General features: G+C 43.3%; 1 protein-coding gene across 1 annotated transcript in view; it reads right to left on the reverse strand.

The window, feature by feature from the left end:
• Positions 1 to 22,114: 22,114 nt before the first annotated feature.
• Positions 22,115 to 24,595, reverse strand: part of LOC102245336 (60S ribosomal protein L10) — a 5,126-nt gene continuing 2,645 nt past the window's right edge. The window contains exon 2 of the mRNA XM_005873886.1: positions 22,115 to 22,545. Coding sequence (XP_005873948.1) covers positions 22,115 to 22,545 — 431 coding nt within the window. The remainder of the gene's footprint in view (positions 22,546 to 24,595) is intronic.

A 24,595-nucleotide genomic window follows, 5' to 3' on the forward strand; every position in this document is an offset into this window, starting at 1 on the left:
TTTCCTGAGTCTGCTGGGTCTTGATTTCCTTTAGCACAAAATAGGCCTCATGCCAAAGTGGCATATTTTGGGGATGTTTGCTCTGAACCCCATCAGGGGCAAGAGTGGAGGCGGAGAAGCCAGTAAGGTTTTGTCCTTGTACAGGGAGAGATGATAGCATCTAGGACCAAGGTGGAGATGGGGAGATTTGGTCAGATTTGTGATGTATTTAAAAGGTGTTAAATGGTGGTCCTTCCAAAAACAACAACAATGACATATCCACATCAAATCCCTGGAACCTGTGAGTGTTACCATATTAATAAAAGTGTCTTTGCAGATTTCATTAATTTAACAATCTTGAGATGAGGAGACCAACTGGGGTTATCTGGGTAAACCCTAAATTCAATGAAAAATGTTCTTGTAAGAAACATATAGAAACTTGACACCCAGCAAAGGCTCTTGCCCAAGTTTCCCTCACTCCCTCTGCCTTCTGACTAACCATGGCTCTTCCCACGTGGCTCTCTGTGGTGTAGTTGCCCCTTTTCTCGGGATCTCTGGGCATAACAAACTATCTTTTTCAGTGACAGATGTCTCATGATCAGTTGGCCTTGTTGTACCTAAATAATAATGAAACCTATATTTAAAACAATTGGTGCAGTGAGCCTCAAACACACCGGTTTGGCCTCAGACTTCAGTGAAATATAGGGTCCCCCTTTATCCATGGGGGTCATATTCCAAGACCCCCAGTGGATGCCTAAAACTATATGTAGTATCAAACCCTATATGTACTAAGTTTTTTCCTATACATGCACACCTTTTCACTTAAAAGAAGCATTACTCTTGCGATTTGGGGCTATTATTAAGTAAACGAAGGATTAGTGGAACGCAAGCACCGCGGTTTTGTGACAGTTGATCTGATAACCTAGAAGGCTCTTCTCTGACTAATAGGCTGGGAGTATATCCAGGGTGGATACCATGACAAAGGGATGATTCACCTCCCCTGCAGGGATGGAGCGGATTGGCATGTGGTTTCATCGTGCTACGCAGAATGACGCCCCATTTAAAACTTATGAATTCTTTACTTCTGGAATTTTCCATTTAATAATTTCAGACCACAGTTTACCGCAGCTAACTGAAACACAGAAAGTGAATTCCCGATAAGGCAAAACTAGCGTATCACTAGACTGTTCATGTCTTACTAACTGGTTCCACTAGGTGGCAGGGGCAGGCTGGGAAGTCACCTTCCGGCTGGTGTGGGTTTATGCTGTGGCCACAAATGCTGTTTGTGCGTTTGTGAGGTGTTGCCATGAACTCCCACCCTAAATCCAGAACTCAAAAACTGAGTCCTCCCTGAGTTCTGATCTGGGCTGAGCTACTTACCTAGATTCTGGGATGATTCCCGGGGGCACCTCTTTTTATACTGACTAGCTAGGCTTACCGAGGGCTCCTGGGAGCGAGAGAGCTGTGACGGGAAGTGTTGGGGGGAAAGGTCTGGTCAGTCACCCGTCAGTACTGGTATGTGGAAGGCAGCTGATGGCCATTTTCCCTGCACTTCAGCCTGCTCGGCAAGTAGAGAGAGTGCCTTTCTAGGCACTTCAGTTGCCAGACACACACAGGGTCCCTGGGAAGGCGGCCACTTCAGAAACCATGGCACCCTGCACAAGGTGTTGTTTTGGACTTCAATTTTGTGTTGTTGCAATTTGTCCCCTGGCCCAGTGGGGTATAAAATATCACATTCTTGGAGACAGGTGGCACAAAGGAGACGCACTTTATTCTTCATCTCTGCCTAAGACCCTTGAGGGGATCATGCAATGGATTCAGGCACCTAAAATGCTGGGATACTGTGCAGGAACTGCTGCTCATTCCACGCCAGTCACAAGCAATCACTCTGGCTGGTAACTCAGGACAGATACAATGTGATCGTGTTTCTGTGGGTATGATTTGGCCACTGTCACTCTCCTTGGAAGAGGAACTAGACTCGTTATTGGATAATGGAACCCCCTAGACAGAGCCAATAGAAGCACCCATCGACAGAGCCACTAGGACAACCAGGAGTTCACCTGTAAATGAGTAAAGGAAAAACAACAGTTGAGGACAAATAGGAGACCAAAAACGAAAGAAAGGAAACATCAGGGGCAGTGGGTACCAGTGCTTTGAGCAAGAGGGCTGACTGCCATCCAGAGAGAGGCTGCTGTCACTCGCTCTCTAAGTACAAACCCGGGTGGGTCCCTGGGTTGGGAACCTTGAGATGAGAGATTGCTGCCTACAAGAAAGGCCTCCCTTTTCCCTGAAACCATCTACAGCACCACTAAAATTCTTGCTTCAGATGACTAAAAGCCTAAAACAAAAACAGAGAGAGAGAGAGAGAGGGAGAGGGAGAGAGAAAAGAAAAACAAAACAAACACCTAGGTACAGGGAGAAAAGTAAATAAATAAATTTTACATATATTATAATTACATACATTACACATATTATAACATAACATATATATTACATGTTATAATATACTAGAGGTCCGATGCACAAAATTCGTGCAAGAGTAGGCCTTCCTTCCCCCTGCTGCTGGCACTGGCTTCCCTCTGGCACCTGGGACCCGGGTTTCCCTCTGGCCACCGGCACCTGGGACCAGGGCCGGCAGGCACCCGGGACCCAGGCTTTCCTCGCAGCCCTGGCTTTGTCCAGAAGGATGTCTGGAAGGACATCCACTCTAATTAGCATATTATGCTTTTATTATTATAGATAATATATGCAAAAACAAAGGTCTATAATATGATCCAATTGGATATCCAAAATTTTTATAATAATGTTTGTATAAAATTATACATTTAAAATGTATATATAATAAATATATATATAACTATATCAAACTAAACTTATATACTAAATGAATTTGAATGACAGAAAAATAAAAAGGTGTTAATTGACTTCTGCATCTCTACAAAATAACTCTAGCATTTCCTAAAATGCACTCAATTGGAGCAGCTTCATAGACTTAATGCTGGAGCTCAATTATAGTTATACTTTGGGATAACACTAAATTTAAATATTGTAGCCCTATAATCTGAAGAAAGTCACTAAGTCTAAATAGAGGAAAAATAAGTATGCCTCACTTTTAAAAAAGCCTTGCCTAAATTTCCTATAGTCATAGTATCTATTGTCCTAAAATGTCCCACAGTGGGTGTAGACATTCTGACAATGTGAGTAATAATTAAAATTGAATTAAGTCTCTGGCACCTACAAATTGCCTTGATAAAATGCAACCCTATGGACCCCTACTTAAAATGGCCCACTATAAGTTAAAACAGGGCCTTTAGGAATTAAAAATCTATAATAATAAAAATGTAATATGCTAATTAGACTGGATGTCCTTCCAGACAACCTTCTGGATGAAGGCGGGGCTGCGAGGGAAGTGCAGGTCCTGGGTGCCTGAAGGCATTTGGAGGGAAGCTCGGGTCCCAGGTGCCAGAGGGAAGCTGGTGCCAGCAGCTGGGGGAAGGAAGGCCTACTCTTGCATGAATTTCATGCATCGGGCCTCTAGTTATTATATAAAATATAGTTAACAAAGGGGTGATTATCCACACTGCTTCTCCATTTAGAAGCCAAAATTTTCCAGTTCTTAAACCTGGAAAAAATGAATGGCACCACATGATGGACTACTACAACTTGAATGCTGTGATCTATCCATTAAGTCCCCATACCCAATACTCAATCTTATGCTCATTTTTATTAAAATGACGAACTGCCTCTAATCAACAGCTGGTAAATATTTGCTATTATCGATTGAGCCAATATGTTCTTTCGGGGACTATTTCAACAGCCTCTCAGCCACAGTCTGTCATCACCTCTCAAGACACACACAACACCTTTTCTAGACTTGCCATGAGCTTTGTCATCACACTGTCTAGAAACAAGATCTTAACTGCATCTGCCACTCTCCAGGTATTATGCTGATGACAATCTCCTCCAAGGAGATTCATTCAATAAACACTTTAAGGACATACAAGTCCAACATTTCACAGTCCTTTCTAGATTGTGGTGGCAACATATTCCTCATTTAAAAATTGTGCTTAATCTCATTAATGCTGCTACTTAGCAATCAGCCCACCTCACATGGAACTTCCTCTAACAAAAAGCTTAGCTGTCCAAATTAAAATCAACAGGCACTCCCATTAGTGTCTCTGAGATTCCTTCACTGTAGAGACTTGGACAACCTTTTCTCACTGGAATCTCTGATAGGAAATCCAAGAGTTCTGATGCAAAACCAACAACTGAGGGAAAGGGCCCCTAGCAATTGACCAAAATGTTGGAGCTGTAATATTAGCCACAGATATTTTAATTGGCCAACAAGTAATATCTATTAACAACATACTACCTCCCAGCTCTATCAAATTCCTAGAGATAGTAAACAATTCATCCAGAGTGGTCCTTTCAAAATTAAACTAACCAATCTGGAACCCACACTCCCAACCACCTCTTCTATCCGGCTCTCACACTCTGAGCCTCTATCCCCCTGCTCTAGTCACCCAGGGCCAAGTATCAGACAACAAGGTACAGCCCCTATGCCCCACAACCCGCTGAAATTACTCGAACCAGCCAATCCAAAATCTGTTCATCCTGCCTTGCCTATTCTTTCCCATGAAAACCACAATAAAGGCTCTTACTCCTATTCCCCACTCCCTGTGCCTCTTGATGAGCCCTGCATGACCCTCTGTGTCAGGATGTGCCCTCTTCTTTTGGGATCTATGAGTATAAAAACCTATGTTTTCAATGGCATTGATCTATTGGCATTGCTGTACCTAAATAATAATAATAAAACTTATATTTAAAAAAATTGTTTAATGATTTTTTTAGAAACAAGAAGGGAGAGAGAAAGAGAGAGGGAGAAACATCTATGTGAGAGAGAAACATCAATCAGTTGCCTCCTCTACACGCCCCGCCCAGGGATCAAACCTGCAAGCAACCTGGGTATGTGCCATGACCAGGAATCAAACAAACCTGCCACCTTTTTGTGCATGGGGTGATGTTCCAACCAACTGAGCCACACTGGCCAGGGCAAGAAAACCTATATTTGAAACAGGTAAGTCATAAATGCCTGGCCACTCCACCTGTCAAACTCATCAAAGGGAGAAGCCCCATGACTGTCTCTCCAAGACAGGGACCCAATGAGCTCTCTGCACCATGCTGAGGCCCATTGGTGGTCTTGCTGCCTCTTCCTTACCCCTGGTGCCATGCCTTCCTCTTCCACATCAGCAGTGCTGTCCCTACCTGGAGTCCTCCCTCCTGAGCTAGGGACAACCCCTTCCTCCCACTGTTCTGAGGACAGCTGGGAGGGTGAATTCAATGCCTGTTGTTTACTCAGAGCTTGTGTGTCTAGCTTCTCTGTGAATGCACCCACCAAATTAGAGAAAGGAGACTCTCAGAATTAGGATTTAATCTTTAAAAATATGAATATATTTGCACCATATGTCACATCTCTGCCAATTTAGAAAGACCTGGTAACCACTTGGTTATTCTTTTATTTTTGAGGCTAAATTGATTAATAATTTATGCTGACTATAATTTGTCATATATAACATATAAATGTGTTTTTTTCCGGTTTTATGGCAAAATCATTGACATACATTACTGTAGAAGCTTAAGATGTACAGCATGATGGTTTGCATTATTTTAATTTTAAAAAGCAGAGACTGACTTTTCTTCTAGCTATCCTTAATATTTCTTCATTCATTCCCTTGAGATATCTGATGGCAACATGAAGAAACCACTGCTGACAGGAAGAAATTACCCTTAAAATGGGCAATCAAGACATCTCTCAGAACCTAAAACTTATTTTCTTCACCACTATCAGGAGGTTAAAATGTGTGTGTGTTACTCACTCATGCTTGCCTACAGGCTGGTGGGATAAGGAACTTTATTTAAGCGTGAATGGGAAAGGGGATGACTACCACTAGCTCACCACTACACCAAGAACCAACAACGTAGGCTAGCTATACCGCAGAGGATGAAGAGCTATCATAGCAGAGTGCTATGGGGACCAGTCTTACCCTGGTCAGACTACCCCTGCCCTTGAGATTGAGCTGTGGTCTTTGAAAGTGACTCAGATTACTTTTTCATCATTTTATTGATACCCCTAGGTTATCTCTAATTATCTCATCATGAAACTTTAGAAGTTTCAAAATTAAATTCATTCTAGGCCATTGAAATTTTAATGCAGATTGTACCCCACAATTCAGCACTGGGTTATTTCTATTTTACACTGTCACCGTAGATGCCTCTGTAGTGAAGCTAACGTGTCACCATTTTGATTTCAAGCTCCTTATGTGAAGAGACTTCTATTTTAGTATGAATAAATATTAAATTCTCATTAAATGCTTAAACAAGCATGTAAGGTATGTAGTGTTGTCTCTTATCTACTCGCATATCTTCAGATTAAAACAATATAGAATAATGTCAGTGGGTCAAGGGTTTCCCAACTCAGTTAAGAAATCAGGTTTAATTGCCAAAAATGTGGGCTTTAGCACGGGATGTTGATGTAAAAACAACACACAATCAGCGATCCATGGTTCTTTTCACATATCTGTGGCTTTATGAAAGTCATCAGTGTGTTAGGGCTGATCTTCCAAAGCCTCTGCTCAGAATGGCCTGTGGGATAAATGGCAAAGGAAACAAGTTGTCCCATTTCTCAACCCACAACTGATGCAAGCTCTGTGTTAGGCAACCAAATTGGAAAACCAGCTATAGATGACCCAAAAGCAAATCCATTAACCCTGAGATGAGTGTGTCCCGAGTTTTCTAATATTTATTTTTCTTATGCTCATATGTGCTACTAACACCCTTACCAGTTGGTCTCTCTAGGTTCAACCTACTCAACGTATGATCTATGAACCAATAGCCCTGACCTCTGGAAATGCAGAATATTAGGCCCCTAACCCCAGACCTACAGAGTCAAAATCTGCATTTTAATAAGATCCAAATGTGAAGTAGATCTACTTCAAGTTTGAGAAGCACTGCTCTAGGAGAACTAAAATAAAGACTCCATTTCCATCCTGTGTAGTTTTTGTTGATTGAGGGGGTTTTTCCTCCCACCAAGTTTTGGAAAAGGTAGAATAGTTCGGTATAACACTGAAGAAAGCAAAGAAACTTCTAGTCATTTGAGTTTTGGCTCCAACTAATCTAAGTCAGTAGTGGCTTTCCAGTGTGCAGGTTGCTGTACAATGACTCAGACAAAAAGGATTGGATGTATTTCAACAAATACCAGTGATGTGGGACAAGCAGATGTAAAATCAAGATGACCCGATACCGAATAAATTATAAAGTCCTTTGTACAATAACTCATTTAAGAGATCCTCTTCTATTGAGTCAGCAAACATTTATTGAGGATTTGCTAAGTTCTGGGTCTATAAGAATGAATAAAATGCCTACCAGTCTTAAAAGCTTCACAGTCTTGTTGGAATTCAAATAAATAATTATGACATAAAGTGTGTACCAGCTGTTTAAAAAATAGGAAGAACCTATCAATTTTGTTCAGGAAGGTCTCACACAGGGCCTGATTTCGGGCTGCATAGATGTATCCATTCCCTGGTTGGAGAGATGATGGCACAGGCTACATGTGGACACTCTAAGAGGGTTTCAGTTGTGAGTCCAAAGCTCACACCCTGTTGCTGTAGCATTCTTTTTGCTAGAAGCAGTCAGGTAATGAAGGAGCAGGGAAGAAATGAGTTTGAGATAAATTGATGCCTTTCCTCATCAGTGTGTGCAATGAGCACAACTCTGTGACTTAGCATTTGATTACTAATGAGGACTTTGGAGCCAGACAAATCTGGCCCCAATTCCATCTGATGTGATAATGTGCTATGGGTATATAAGATGGTATCACTGGGGAAAGTTGAGGGAATGGCACACAAAGATAGTCTGTACTAGTGTTAAAACTTCCTAAAAGCTTTAAACTATTTTAAAATGAAAAATAAAGAGTCCCATCTGATGTTTAATTATTTAATTGTTTAATCTCCTTATTTGTAAAATGGCTAATGTAGTATAAACCATAGTAGTTACAATAATTATAGTAGTATAACTATGTATACCATGATTGTATAGACTATATATACTAAACCATAGTCTCTTATATATTTGTTGTTGTTGTTTTTTGGTCACTGAGTCTGCATCCCCCTTTCTTCAGGGAATCACCCATATTTATTTAGTTTTTATTGAATGATCAGTTAATGTTCTCTGTTCTCTCCTAGACAAGAACATGGGATTGGAAGAAGATATGACTCAAAGTTGGCCAATCTAACAGTATCACTTATCCATTTGTGTATAATAGATCATCCCTAAATTTAATAATTAAACAGTATTTTGTTATTTCTCATAATTCTGGGTTGGACTGCCACAACAAAACCAGGTGGCTTATAAATAGACTGGGTAGCTTATAAACAACAGTCTGGAGGCTGGAAGTCAAGATCAAGGCACCAGCAGATTCAGTGTCTGGTGAGAGCCCACTTCCTGGTTCATAGATGGCTATCTTCTCAATGTCTTCACATGGCAGAAGGGGGCAAGGGAACTCTCTGGGTCTATCTTATAAGGACACTAATCCCATTCATAAAAGTGCCACTTTTATGACCTAAACATCCCCAAAGACCCATTTCCAAATACCATCAAATTGTATATTAGCCTTTAACATATGAATTTTGGTGGGACACAAACAGCCAATTGCAGAATCTAAAGCCTATGGTAGACTTAATATGACAATGAATTCTTCCCCAGAGAATGTTCTGAATGCTATAGATACTTTTGTAAGGTGGGAACATTCAAGTCCTACCACTGTTGTAACCACCAACTTGAGAAAATAAGCTATCCTATATAATAAAAGCCTAATATGCTAAGTGTCTGGTAGTCTGGTCGTCTGCTCAACCAATCAAAGTGTAATATGCTAAGGTTGCTCAACCGCTCACTATGACATGCACTGACCACCAGGGGGCGCAGGCAGTCAACTGGTCAACCAGTCACTATGACATGCACTGACCACAGGGGGGCAGATGCTCTGACTGGTAGGTTAGCTTGCTGCTGGGGTACACGTTCCTCCCAGGCCACGATCGAGCACCAATGGGGTCCCTCGGCCTGGTCTGCACCCTCTCACAACCTGGGACCCCTGGGGGGTGGGGGGGGATGTCCGAGAGTCAGTTTCAACTTGATCCCGCAGGCCAGGCCAAGGGACCCACTGGTGCACAAATTCATGCATTAGGCTTCTAGTGAGTATATATTTTCAGATGCCAAAGAGGTGGCCTCTTTCCCAGCCCTCTCCTATTCCCAGCAGGTCAGAAACTGACTTTAACCAGATCACAGTGAGGTAATTGTGTCCTGAACATACAAAACTGACCCCAAAGCAAGCCATTCAAAAATAATTTAACACCATGTTCTAGGCCAAGAGAAAATAACTCAAAATAAGAACATAACTCCCAAAGAGAAATAGATTTCTTATTGGCAGAACTCTATATAATGCTTCATAGTTCTACAGCAACAACAGATTTCTCTAAGTTACTGAGTTCAGACAATGCGTTTGTAAGAAAAACCCAGAGCATAAGAGAGAAATCAAGGGACTTGTTGTTTTTTAACAATAACCAGCATGTATTTCTTGAATGCTTAGAAAACATTCTGTCCTACTGCATGATGCTGCCTGTTTCATCTCCCTGGTAACACTCAGACAGCCCATCTTACTTCAACACAGGCTTTTCTGAAGTATGTTCATTTTATTAGTCAGCAGATGTGGTGACTGACTGTACATTTCCTAATGCTCTTTTCTATGCAACGCCAATGGGGATAAATTAAAACTTTAATGAAATGTCCTGCAGCAGAACGGAACCTGAGCAAAAGTCAAGTAGCTACATAACCAAGAGCTGATACAGACATCATTTCAATTAAAGCACCAAAGGCATCCTGCTGAGGGGGAGAATTTGTGTCTTTGAATGGTTCTTCCCCGTCATGGATCTAGTATTTTTTGCGTGCCTACCAATTTTCTAGATTATTTTTGGTTTAGGGTACAAAACAGATAAAAATCCCTTACATTCTGGTGGGGAAAGACAGAATATACATGTAATCGCATGTAAATTAAATTTTGTATTAGAGATTGATGTGTTTTGGAGAAAAAAAGTAAAATAGGGGATGGTGTTAAGGAGGGCCAGGAGGTAAGCAATTCAAAATAGTGTATTGTCAGGGAAAACTTCATCAGGAAGTTGACATTTGAATCAAACCTAAAGGAAGTAAAGGAGAAAGGCAAGTTGATGTCCTGGAGAAGACCTTCCAAACAGAGAAAGAGCAACTGGTAAGGCCCTGGAGTGTCATGGGAAGCTGATACTGGAGGAATGGTGAAGGAATCAGAATGGCTAGAGCAGAGAGAAGGAGATGGGAGTGGAGGAGGTGAGGTGGGAGAAAGAGAGAGGTCTTGTGGGGCTTTGAAGACTATTGAAAGATCTTAGTATCCTGCTTACACCATGACAACAGCATCATGTGTAACCCCTATCCTTGGCAAAGCATCGTATGCTTGTTTACATTCTTCATCAAATTTGAGCTGACCTTGTGAGGTGGAGAAGCACAGTAGGTATTGTTGAACCCACTTTTCTCAGACTCAGAAAGTACTGAATAAATCACCCATGTCTCAGAGAGTAATTTGACCTGGATTGGACCCTGTGTCTTCTCATTTCTAGGCCTTTCCTCTTTCTACCATATCTTGATTTTTATCCCAGGATATCTATGCTATTAAAATAGAGAGCAAATAAAAGTGTGGAAACTTTAGCTCATTCTTAGCTTAGATACAATCTCCCTTTTGTTCCCTGGTCGAATTCACTATCCACAACTGCAAAGGAGTACAGGTTACACAGCCCAGGCCTCTCCGGCACCATTCATATAGACTGCAGTGTGAGTGGTGCCGCCTGGAGTTGAGCCAAGTATGGGCTCTACCATTATCTACCATCTTTCCTCATCTTGACTAGGTCTCTTATTTCTATCCCCACATTTGCCCTCAGAACTCAATGGCAGAATTCCGTCTTCCCAGTTTTGAGTCTCGGCATCCCCTAGCTAGAACATGGTTTGCACTGATACTTGGACAAAAAAACTGACCAAAGCCCAGCCCAGCCTTGAGACTCATCTAGAATTATTAGTCTGGTAGGCATGTCAACCATTCTGGTGCCTCCTGTGCTTCGTTCCTATGCCTAACAAGAAACATGGCAGTTCCCTTTGACATCCATCTAGTTAGCCTTGAGAAAATTAGCTCATTCCCTTCAGCAGTTGGTATTTATCTTTGATTCTTGTGTTTATTTCAAACTTCCCCAAGCCCTGGATTGCAGGTTCTTTCTGTATGCTGTCTTTGTGGGGTCTCTGACGGTCTTTGTCATAGACCACTGGGCCTGAGCCAGTTTGATGAATGGAGTCTTCAAAAATGGACACTCATTAAACAAACAGATCTGCTAAACTCATAAACTTTGTTATGAGCTAAGCAAATTTCCTCTCATGTAATCTCTCGTGGTGGGGGGCTGAGCCGGGGAGGAAATTGGCTGCTTTCTCAAAGGTCTTTGTGTCCCTAGTCATATAATAAAAGCCTAATATGCTAAGTGTCTGGTAGTCTGGTCGTCTGCTCAACCAATCAAAGTGTAATATGCTAAGGTTGCTCAACCGCTCACTATGACATGCACTGACCACCAGGGGGCGCAGGCAGTCAACTGGTCAACCAGTCACTATGACATGCACTGACCACAGGGGGGCAGATGCTCTGACTGGTAGGTTAGCTTGCTGCTGGGGTACACGTTCCTCCCAGGCCACGATCGAGCACCAATGGGGTCCCTCGGCCTGGTCTGCACCCTCTCACAACCTGGGACCCCTGGGGGGTGGGGGGGGATGTCCGAGAGTCAGTTTCAACTTGATCCCGCAGGCCAGGCCAAGGGACCCACTGGTGCACAAATTCATGCATTAGGCTTCTAGTGAGTATATATTTTCAGATGCCAAAGAGGTGGCCTCTTTCCCAGCCCTCTTCTATTCCCAGCAGGTCAGAAACTGACTTTAACCAGATCACAGTGAGGTAATTGTGTCCTGAACATACAAAACTGACCCCAAAGCAAGCCATTCAAAAATAATTTAACACCATGTTCTAGGCCAAGAGAAAATAACTCAAAATAAGAACATAACTCCCAAAGAGAAATAGATTTCTTATTGGCAGAACTCTATATAATGCTTCATAGTTCTACAGCAACAACAGATTTCTCTAAGTTACTGAGTTCAGACAATGCGTTTGTAAGAAAAACCCAGAGCATAAGAGAGAAATCAAGGGACTTGTTGTTTTTTAACAATAACCAGCATGTATTTCTTGAATGCTTAGAAAACATTCTGTCCTACTGCATGATGCTGCCTGTTTCATCTCCCTGGTAACACTCAGACAGCCCATCTTACTTCAACACAGGCTTTTCTGAAGTATGTTCATTTTATTAGTCAGCAGATGTGGTGACTGACTGTACATTTCCTAATGCTCTTTTCTATGCAACGCCAATGGGGATAAATTAAAACTTTAATGAAATGTCCTGCAGCAGAACGGAACCTGAGCAAAAGTCAAGTAGCTACATAACCAAGAGCTGATACAGACATCATTTCAATTAAAGCACCAAAGGCATCCTGCTGAGGGGGAGAATTTGTGTCTTTGAATGGTTCTTCCCCGTCATGGATCTAGTATTTTTTGCGTGCCTACCAATTTTCTAGATTATTTTTGGTTTAGGGTACAAAACAGATAAAAATCCCTTACATTCTGGTGGGGAAAGACAGAATATACATGTAATCGCATGTAAATTAAATTTTGTATTAGAGATTGATGTGTTTTGGAGAAAAAAAGTAAAATAGGGGATGGTGTTAAGGAGGGCCAGGAGGTAAGCAATTCAAAATAGTGTATTGTCAGGGAAAACTTCATCAGGAAGTTGACATTTGAATCAAACCTAAAGGAAGTAAAGGAGAAAGGCAAGTTGATGTCCTGGAGAAGACCTTCCAAACAGAGAAAGAGCAACTGGTAAGGCCCTGGAGTGTCATGGGAAGCTGATACAGGAGGAATGGTGAAGGAGTCAGAATGGCTAGAGCAGAGAGAAGGAGATGGGAGTGGAGGAGGTGAGGCAGGAGAAAGAGAGGTCTTGTGGGGCCTTGTAGACTATTGAAAGATCTCAGCATCCTGCTTACACCATGACAACAGCATCATGTGTAACCCCTATCCTTGGCAAAGCATCGTATGCTTGTTTACATTCTTCATCAAATTTGAGCTGACCTTGTGAGGTGGAGAAGCACAGTAGGTATTGTTGAACCCACTTTACTCAGACTCAGGAAGTATTGAATAAATCACCCATGTCTCAGAGAGTAATTTGACCTGAATTGGACCCTGTGTCTTCTTATTTCTAGGCCTTTCCTCTTTCTACCATATCTTGATTTTTATCCCAGGATATCTATGCTATTAAAATAGAGAGCAAATAAAAGTGTGGAAACTTTAGCTCATTCTTAGCTTAGATACAATCTCCCTTTTGTTCCCTGGTCGAATTCACTATCCACAACTGCAAAGGAGTACAGGTTACACAGCCCAGGCCTCTCCGGCACCATTCATATAGACTGCAGTGTGAGTGGTGCCGCCTGGAGTTGAGCCAAGTATGGGCTCTACCATTATCTACCATCTTACCTCATCTTGACTAGGTCTCTTATTTCTATTCCCACATTTGCCCTCAGAACTCAATGGCAGAATTCCATCTTCCCAGTTTTGAGTCTCGGCATCCCCTAGCTAGAACATGGTTTGCACTGATACTTTGACAAAAAAACTGACCAAAGCCCAGCCCAGCCTTGAGACTCATCTAGAATTATTAGTCTGGTAGGCATGTCAACCATTCTGGTGCCTCCTGTGCTTCGTTCCTATGCCTAACAAGAAACATGGCAGTTCCCTTTGACATCCATCTAGTTAGCCTTGAGAAAATTAGCTCATTCCCTTCAGCAGTTGGTATTTATCTTTGATTCTTGTGTTTATTTCAAACTTCCCCAAGCCCTGGATTGCAGGTTCTTTCTGTATGCTGTCTTTGTGGGGTCTCTGACGGTCTTTGTCATAGACCACTGGGCCTGAGCCAGTTTGATGAATGGAGTCTTCAAAAATGGACACTCATTAAACAAACAGATCTGCTAAACTCATAAACTTTGTTATGAGCTAAGCAAATTTCCTCTCATGTAATCTCTCGTGGTGGGGGGCTGAGCCGGGGAGGAAATTGGCTGCTTTCTCAAAGGTCTTTGTGTCCCTAGTCACTGCTGCCATTTACAGAGAGGCGACCACAGCCAAGTATTTTCCCACGCCCCACCTCCCGACTTCTGGATTTGCTAGTGAATGTGGAATCCTTGAAGTTCCAGAGCTGAGATGTCCAGCAACAGATTGCCTCTGTGTTCCCAGTCACCATGAGACCCGTTTCTGACACTGCATACTATTTCCCCACTGAAGACACCCTGTCTTTTCTCAATTAAACCTTTTTCCTTGCGCCAACCTCCAATCCTGGATCTTCTTTGCTCACATTGTTCTTTTAACCTAGACATGTAAGCTTCCTTTAGAGGAAACAGAGGTACACTTTATCTCTTAACATATGAAATAAAGATCTAAAAATGTAATTGCACGCAACACCAATATACTACAGCACAAGTACCAGCCATCAGAGGAAGCCCTCATAGTGGGGCGGGCCAGGGTTTCTCGCTTTGTGTTAAGACTTTCTGTCTCCTGATTTCTCCATAGGAACTATTTTCTCCAGTTTTTCCAGTGAATTAAGCATGGGTGAAATATCTTTATTTTAATTGCCCAAGTGTTGGCTTCTCACTTTGAGATGAGCTTCAAATAAAGGTTTGAAAATACTCTCTTAAAGAAGCATTTAAAAAGCAGACCAAGCTGACTCATGATATTGCCACAGGACAGAATTTCTAAGACTGTAGGCAACAGCGACTTTCTCCCTTCTGGGATAAAAGTGTGTAAAATCTAAGTTACTCAGCCTGGCTGGTATGGATTAGTGGTTGAACCTTGACCCATGGACCAGGAGGTCACAATTGGATCCTGGTCATGACACATGCCCAGGTTGCAGGCTTGATCCCCAGTAGGGGGCGTGCAAGAGGCAGCCAACCAATGATTCTCTCTCATCATTGATGTTTCTATCCCTCCTCCTCTACGTCTCTCTTCCTCTCTCTAAAATCAATAAAAACATATTTTTTTAAAAAAATCTAAGTTACTCAGAATAAGTCCCTTCATTGAGGCTCCTCTCCTATTACTAAAAGATTGTTAAGCGCTACATATGGCTCATGTGTTAGTTACTAGGATTTGGGATAATATTAAATGCTATGTCAGAGTACTAACAATTAACAATACTCTATTAATCCTATATAATAAAGAGATAATATGCAAATTGACCGTCACATCCTCACACAAGATGGCCGCCCCCATGTGGTCACAAGATGGCCACCACAAGATGGCCAGCAGGGGAGGGCAGTTGGGGGGGACCAGGCCTGCAGGAGAAGGCAGTTAGGGGTGACCAGGCCAGCAGGGGAGGGCCGTTGGGGGTGACCAGGCTAGCAGGGGAGGGCAGATGGGGGGGACCAGGCCAGCAGGGGAGAGAATTTGGGGGGGACCAGGCCAGCAGGGGAGGACAGTTAGGGGCGACCAGACTGTCAGGGGAGGGCAGTTAGGGGCGACCAGGCTGGCAGGGGAGGGTAGTTGGGGGGGACCAGGCCAGCAGGGGAGGGCAGTTGGGGGCGATCAGGCCAGCAGGGGAGCAGTTAGGCATCGATCATGCTGGCAGGGGAGTGGTTAGGGGGTTATCAGGCTGGCAGGAAGAAGCGGTTAGGGGCAATCAGGCAGGCAGGCTGGCGAGTGGCTGGGAGCCAGCAGTCCTGGATTGTGAGAAGGATGTCCGACTGCCGGTTTAGGCCCGATCCCAACAGTCTGACATTCCCCGAGGGGTCCCAGGTTGGAGAGGATGCAGGCTGGGCTGAGGGACACTCACCCCCCCCCCCATGCACGAATTTCATGCACCGGGCCTCTAGTAATGGTATAATTATTAAGTATTTGTGTATATATACATTGTCTATATATATAAAAGCCTAAGCAACCAAACGACCGAACAACCGGTCGACTGGTCACTATGACATGCACTAACCACCAGGGGGCAGACACTCAATGCAGGAGTTGCCCCCTGGTGGTCAGTGCACTCCCACAGCCAACCTCCCGCAGCCCCTCCCCCTGGCCAACCTCCCGCTGCCCCAATGGCCCCAATCGCCAACCAGGCCGAGGGACCCCACCCATGCATGAATTCAGGCACCGGCCCTCTATATGTCCAAATATTATATTTGGACATATATATGTTACATCTAACTATCTGTATGCTGATGGCTGGGAGGAGGAAGGATGGGAGGGAAAGTGTAATACAACAAGGCAGTGTCATGGTGCTTCACAATAAAATATAGGTTTTTAATTCCAAAAACATGCAAAAAAATTTATCCTTAACAGAGGGAATGCTGAACTGGCACAAAACAGGTGCAATAATGGGGCACAAAGAAAAGCTTTCCTAAGTCAACAAGCAGAAAGTTGGCATTTTTGCAAAGAAATTAAAGATAGTTAACCTCCATATATTTTTTATATAGAGTGAACTTTGAGTATGTGTCTATGAAAAGACCAAGGACATTGCACCCATGATTAGAAGGGACCTGAGAGTAGACCATGGAATTCAACCTGGAACAGAATGAGAGGAAGCCTCACGGAATAGATGTGTTGGGGGAGGGGAGGCATTAGCAGGGTGAGACAAGATGTGGAGAAGGGGCACCAGAATGAACTGGGCAGAGTTTCTTTAAGAACCTTTCATGAGAACACTTGGAAATTTATGTCAGAATGACACTGAAAAATTTTTGTAATCGCATACAGCTGCTTCTCATTAGTCATGGTAGTTATGTTCTGTAAAGTCATCACAAATTAGTGAATAATGAACCATGCTCCCAGGGGAAATACAGGGCTAAGTTTCTATGAGCCTCTGACCACAATATTTTCATCAACTGATCAGTAGATAACCTTGTTTTATGTGCATTTGTTTAAAGACTCCTTATTTAATATATATTTTGATTCATTAATATTGAACTCAACAGCAGCACTATACCTCATGCCAGAATGAAACTTGCCTAAGGTGTATTTTCTCCTTAAGATACATCACAGACTTCTTGCACTTGGGAACACCAAACATTTCAGCATTGTGCTTGTGGGCCATTTTAAACAGTGAAACCATCACCACCAACAACAACAGTGCAAAAATCATGGCACCAAATAGACCAAAAAAAGGACCCTTGGTTACAGTATGAGAACTGAAACAAGAATGCAGAGTGTCACCTTGTTCAACCTCAGCTGGGAAAGTGTACATCAGATGACTCAAACTTTTCTATTCTCTGTGCGTGTCAACAAGAACTGCAAAAGTACCAGGACTATTGATTTGGAGTTATAAATACATTTTAGCAAGTAGGTGAATTCACAAATATGGAATCCATGGAGCCTAATGGACTTATTATGAGGATGATAATTATTTCTTAATTATTAAATATTATTATGAGGATTTACTGTATATTCATATCACAATCAGTATACACATAGTAAATATATTTCGTTCTGATTCCAGAATGTGGTCTTCATTAAGTCGTTCTAGGTATCATATGTGGGTTCCAGAGTTGGGTAATTCATCCTGACTATTCAAATTAGACTTCAAGTGCCCACAGGGGCAAGACTAGGCAAAGAGAAAGTGGTCAGTAATACTTAGTTAGGCCTAGATACACCACCTATTACCCCTATGCATTTGTCAGTAGGATGTTAAGACCAAAAAAATGTGTGGGTACACAGTGAGACATATGGCAAACTCATCTCCACATGGATTGATACAGCCACAGGCAAGAGGGGTGAGGGCTGCACCCTTCATCACTGGCCTGGATTCAGGAGTTTGAATTGCCTGAGCTCATTTTTTAGTATTACTTCAAAAATCTTCCAGTGCTGAGATAATGTGTGCTGCCGAGACATGGCTGGAGGGCCCCTACCACTGCCTTGGTTCCCACCATTGAGCTGCTCTGGCCAAGGACTGCTGCCTCCCATGGGTTACACAGGTTATATGCTCTATTGTGCTTCAGTGCTGCACTTCCCAGGACCCTGCCAGGCCAAAGCCAATTGGTATTCTGAGAAGAAGTAGGAAAACTCTCTGTATTACTTTCCTGAGGCTGCCATAACATGCCAGAAGCCGGTCCATCCTTGCTGCTTGACACAGTCGCTGCAGGGAAGAAACATCTGCACAGCATACGTTTCAAGGGACCTGGCGTATATGGCATACTGTTCTTAATATGTTTGCTCACCTTCTTAGCGCTATGTGTTTTAACCAAGGTCACCTCTCCGAGAAAGGTTGTTTCCCCAGGTAGGGATATGGAGATAAGAAACACCCTAACCTTTGGAATAGAAATTGACAGGATTAAAATCAACTGGTATAAATACAGATGTAACAAGACAATAAGAGAGAGAACCTGGCTGGAGAACCTGGCGAGAGAACATGGCAAGAGAACCTGGACAGAACTTGACTGGAGATCCTGGATAGAACCAGGCGAGAGAACCCAACCATGCTGGTCAACTGAACGCTGCCTCCGTGTCATTCCTTCTTTGCCGACTCCGTCCACACCTATGGGAACCCCTGGACCTGCTGGGGCTAGACCCCAACAATAACACACTACCACAAACATAGTGATTTAAAACAACAAAAGGTATTCTCTCACAGTTCTGGAGGCCAGAAGTCTGAAATCCTGCAGGGCTGCCCTTCTTTCAGGGGCCCTAAGGGACAATCTTTGTTTCTCCCCACATTTGGTGGCACAGGTGTTCCAGGGCTTGTGGTCTCATCACTCTAGTCTCAGCCTCCCTCTTCACACCTTCTCTGTGTATCTCTTACTAGAAGCCCAGTGCACAATATTTTTACACTGGGGAGGGAGTCCCTCAGCCCAGCCTGAGCCCTTGCACAGTCTGAGACCCCCTTCGGGGACGTTTGACTGATGGCTTAGGCTCACTCCTAAGCCGTCGGTCGGACATCCTTAGCACTGCTGTGGAGGTGTGCCACTGCGCTCACCAGCCATCAGCCCAGCTTGTGGCTGAGCTGCACTCCCCCTGTGGGAGCACACTGACCACCAGCGGGCAGCTCCTGTGTTGAGCATCTGCCCCCTGGTGGTCAGTGCCCATCATAGCAACCGGTCGTTCCGCGGTTTGGTCGATTTGCATATTACCCTTTTATTATATAGGATGAGGGCATTCATTTGTCATTGGATTCGGGGCCCACCCCGATAATCCAGAATGATCTCATCTCAAGATCTTTAACTTAAGTACATCTGCAAAGACCCTTTTCCAATAAAGTCATATTCATAGATTCCAGGAATTGACATGGACATACCCTTTTAGTGGGGTCGGAATCACCATTGAGCCACTACACTCTTATTTAACCCATTCTTAACATTTTTTTTCACCTGGAAATTAAAGTGGTCCCCTGGTCTTAGAGTTAAATGGGGGGAAAACACACACACACACACACACACACACACACACACACACACACACCTCCCTTAGTTCTAGTCCAAAGGCCTTTACTTCCCAGGGCCAAGATAAGTCCCAAGCTGGAGCAAAGGGTCAGTCCCTAGGATTGATATCTTCCCAGTTTCCCCACTCACCTCCCCTAGTGCTCCCTCACACCTCTTCCACCACCCCCAAGGCATCACCTGTGATGTTTCCCACTGTCAGCCATCTGCTGGCATGATAGTTTCCCAGAGTGAACACTGCTGCGGCAAAGCCAGGATCCTCTCCAACTCCCAGCCCCCAACCACAGATGCATCCCTAAACCAAAATCTTAGTAAATGTTTCCGTCTAAAATTAAACTACACTGAGAGGCTTTACAAAATGAAGAAATAAATAAACCACAAACTCTTTCACAATTAAATCTTTATAACTTCCCCTCACTGAATTACAGTGTACTGCAATTATTGGGCAGGTGAAACACTTGTTGAATTGAATTGAACCAAACCTGAAAACAAAAATGAAATAGACAGAATAAAATGAAATAAACCCATTATGATGGCTAATTTTATGTGTCAACTTGGCTGGGCCATTGCGCACAGATATTTGGTCAAACATTATTCTGGATGTTTCTGTGAGTGTGTTTATGGATGAGATTTAAGTCAGTGGACTTCCAGTAAGGCAGAATAATATGAGAAGGTGTCATCCGATCCATTGAAGGTGTGACTACAGCAAAAGGCTACCTGCCCCATGCAAGGAGAATTCTACCAGCAGATGCCTTAGGATTTCATCTATAATACTGGCTCTTCCTGGTTCGCCAGCAGACTGCCTTTGGACTAAAACCACAACTCTTTTCTGAGTCTCCAGCCTGCTAGCCTCCTCCATCAGATTTTGGGCTTGCCAAGCCTCCACAATTGCATGAATCAACCCCTTAAAATAAATCTCTTTCTACATATACACACATCCCATTGGTTCTGTTTCTCTGGAGAACTCTCACTGATATACCGATGCTATGCCAAGGGCCAAACACAAAACCACTGATTTCAAGTTGATATGGCCCTGCTCACTATTGCATTAAAAGGCCTGGTAGCCTTAGAAGTCACACTGTATTGTTTGTTTTTTATATCCCACAATCTCAAAAAATACACTCAGTTCATTTAATCACATATATACTTTATTTTTATACTTAGGTTTTGATATGAAGTTTCCTCATGCTGGTGGCTGGCATCACTCTCGAGTGTTATAAGCAGGGACAGAAGAACCCACTTCAGCTTTCCTCTCAGCCAACGGTTCTCCAAGTGTGGTCTCCAAACTGCAGCATCCACATCACCAGGAACTTGATAAAAGTGCATATTCTCAGGCCCAGCCACGATCTACTGAATCGGGAACTCTTCAGGAGGGGCCCAGGAATATGTCTTCCCACAAGCTCCCCGGTGATTTTGATGCAAGCTAAAGTTTGAGAATCAGTGCCTTCAATGTAGAAGACTAAGACACTTCCCCAATTTTCTCAATTACAGAAGGTGAAGATATTCCTCCAACTACCTGATTATTTGATAATTTTGAGTGGTAGGATCCTGAACAGAATCCTTCTAGATTGGCTGATCTTGCACAACCAAAAATACATGTAGACTTAGAAAACACGTCCAACCTGACTTTTGTTGAACCTCAGAAATTGGCAAACAGAAAACAAGCAAATTTCTACCAATGCCTAACACTTACCCTCCACGTTAGACTCAAGTCCTCTTCATTCCTTCTGTGCCTTCCCTCATGTCTCACCCTGTCACCTAAACGGCCTACCCACTCTCTGATTCACCAATTCATCATTCAAGGCCCAGCTGAGGTCCCATCTTCCTGGTGATATCTCTTCAGCTACACTGCTCTCTCCCTTTATCAGATACCTGGTTGGATTATTGCATGTTCTCATTTAGTTATTTCAATTCAGCGCTGGGTTGCATTGGTATTTATCTGTTCTCCCCTCCCTGGACCCCACAAAAGACTGCAAAGCTCTGAAGGGTAGAGTATACAACTTTAGGTAGTTGTATATGTCTGTCTTAGTCAGCTGAGGCTGCTAAAATAAGACACCTTGGTGTGGGTAGCTTATCAACAACAGAAAGTTATTTCTCACAGTTCAAGAGGCTGGAAGACTGAGGTCACAGATGGTCTGTTCTGATAACAGCCTTCTTCTGGGGTACAGATGGCTGATTTCTGGGTGTGTCTTCACTTACTGAAAAGAGCTGGCGAGCATTCTGGTCTCTTATGAAGGCACTAATCCCATCATGAGAGTGCCACCTTCATGATGGAATTGCCTCCTGAAGGTTCCACCTTGTAACTTCATCACATGAGGGGTTATATTTCAACATATGAATTTTTTTGGGGGGGGGAGAGGTAATGGGGGTACACAAACATTCAGTCCATAACAATACCCATGGCACCTAGCACAATGTTAAACACATAGTAGATAAGCAACAGGTACTTGTTGAATTGAACTGAATTATAAAGACTTGGTTACCATAAATTTTATTGGTCTCTGGCAATAGCTATCAGATTTGCCTATTTTTTTTTATAGAAAGTTGATTTATTGGTGGGTGTAAGGTGGGGGCAGCACGAGTGCAGGGCTTGCCATTTGTCCAGGGGACCACGATTAGGGATGTATTTGACCCCACAGCCATCTGGGATGAGGCGCTTCTTAGCCACCATGTCTTCAAACTCATCCGCATTAAACTTAGTAAAGCCCCACTTCTTGGAGATGTGGATCTTCTGGCGGCCAGGGAACTTGAACTTGGCTCTGCTTAGGGCCTCAATCACGTGCTCCTTGTTCTGCAGCTTGGTGCGGATGGACATGATGACTTGGCCATTGTGGACTCTGGCCACTGTGCCTTGGGGCTTTCCAAAGGCACCCCACATGCCTGTTTGGAGGCTAGATTGGGGGCAGCATGAGTTCAGACACGAGTGTCCACCAGAAAGGGCTGTATCCAAGGTCCCTTAAGGCAACCCTTACTAGCAACAGGTTGCGTCCACTACCAAGGATGCAGCTGTTTGCAGCCATTGCACACCAGGCCCCCATGGGGAAAAGAGCATGATCGGCTTAATTGGCTGCAGTGCCTATCTTTTACTAAGCTATCATGAAGAAGTCACCATTCCTTGTCTGGAGGAAAGGGGGAACAAATATGCACAAATAAACAGTAAAAATGAAACTGGGCCCTTGTAGAGGTGCCAACAAAGTGCTACAGAATCGCAGAAGACAGGAGCAATCTGCATGTTTAGCACCAGAGCACTGATAGGGCTCAGTAAATATTTCTGATGGATTCAATGACTTTCGTATTTTATAGTTTTTGCAGTAACTAGAACAGAATGTGATACATGCTCCAGAAATGTCTGTGGAATGAATAAGTCAACTCTCAAGATAAACTTTAGTGCTCTCCCAGCCTCACAGGCCAGGAGCATACCCTGCTGTGTGGTGGGCACTCTTGTTCCTAAAGTTCTTAGTTGAATCCATAGCAGGAATTTGCCTTTAAAGAGGGCGGGTCAGGACTTTGTTCCCGTGTCCGGAAGTTGAGATTCTGTTGAGTGACTACATCACGTTTCCCTAAAGAGTAAACAATATGTTCTGTATTATCTGATAATTCTCAGGCATCTGCTCAGCAAACTCTGTATCCCTAGGGACTGCATTCTTACTTAGTTCCTACTAGAGGTCCCAAATTTGATATAGTAGAAGGCAGTAGGTGGAGCTTCTCATGCTCCATGCTAACACGACTCAAGTCCCCCAACCCAGCTGCCTTCCTTTGAGCTCTGGGACTGCTGAGAAGCCCTGGGCTGAATAAAGAACCTCATCTTTAATGAGGAAGTTGACTTCCCTTGCCCAAGGGATTGGTGCTCCATAAGAAGAAAATTATGTATTTCTGGTATATCGGGAAAGGACAAAACGATGTGAGACATGAGCATCTAAAAGGCCATCAGAGCGGACACGAGAATGACAGCCAAGAGATAGGGTTCCGGTGCTGCCATTAGCTAACTGAAGAACCCTGGGCAAATCAGAATGTAGGCGTCTGTTCTTTTTGCAGAACAAACAGATTATCTAGTTTACCTCAGATCCTTCTAGCTTAAATATTCATCTCACTGTGTTTTTTACCTATTTGTTATCAGTCCCTCAAAGTAGTATGCCTATCTGGCCAATACTTTTCCTGCTTGCTCACGTTTCTGGCTAATGCCTCGTCATTTTCCACATCCTTATTCGATTTCTAGCAAATTCTAATATCAGTCTGGTTTCTAAAGCATGTAACTAGTCTCTAGTTCACTTTGTTTCAACTGCTACATTTCAGAATCAGCCCTAATTATCCAGACTATAAATTCAAGACTCTAAACCATAAACAAAGGAATTTTCGTAATTAGAACCATCTCATTGCTGGACTCACTAGAGTTCAGAGAGATCAGAACTATTGAAGCCCAACTATTGAAGACCTTGAGGCCTCCAGGGTCACCTGGCCCAGATGGTTGGTATTTTTAGAAACTGGTATAGAGTTACTAATGAGAAATGTGAGAGTGATAAAATTACTTCCAGCAGTATTTGCTGGCTGAACTGAATAATCTTGAAGCCTGTTTTGTGTTGTGGTGACAACAGGTGAACAAAGTGTATAGTAGCGTGGGATTTGACGCAAAAGCTTCTGGGTAGAGCTGATCTTTTTTTAAATCCTCCCCCGAAGATATGTTTTATTGATTTTAAAGAGAGAAGAAGGGAGACAGGGAGAGAGAGAAACATCTATCAGTTGCCTCCCAGGTGTGCCCCAACCTGGGATTGAACGTGCAACCTAGGCATGTGCCCTATCTAGAAATTGAACCCTCAACCTTGTGGTATATGGACAACACTCCAACCCACTGAGTCACCAAGCCAAGGCTGGATGGGGTTGATCTTAAACACCCAAGGAACACACTCTTTCTAGGAGCTATTATGGTGTCCTTGGTGTTTGGAGGGTTGCAGCATCAGGGGAACAGGATTCTCACCTAGGATCTCAGGAGGACTCTTTTTTTTTTTTT

The sequence above is a fragment of the Myotis brandtii genome, unplaced genomic scaffold (assembly GCF_000412655.1).
Source record: "Myotis brandtii unplaced genomic scaffold, ASM41265v1 scaffold421, whole genome shotgun sequence".
Classification (NCBI taxonomy): domain Eukaryota; kingdom Metazoa; phylum Chordata; class Mammalia; order Chiroptera; family Vespertilionidae; genus Myotis; species Myotis brandtii.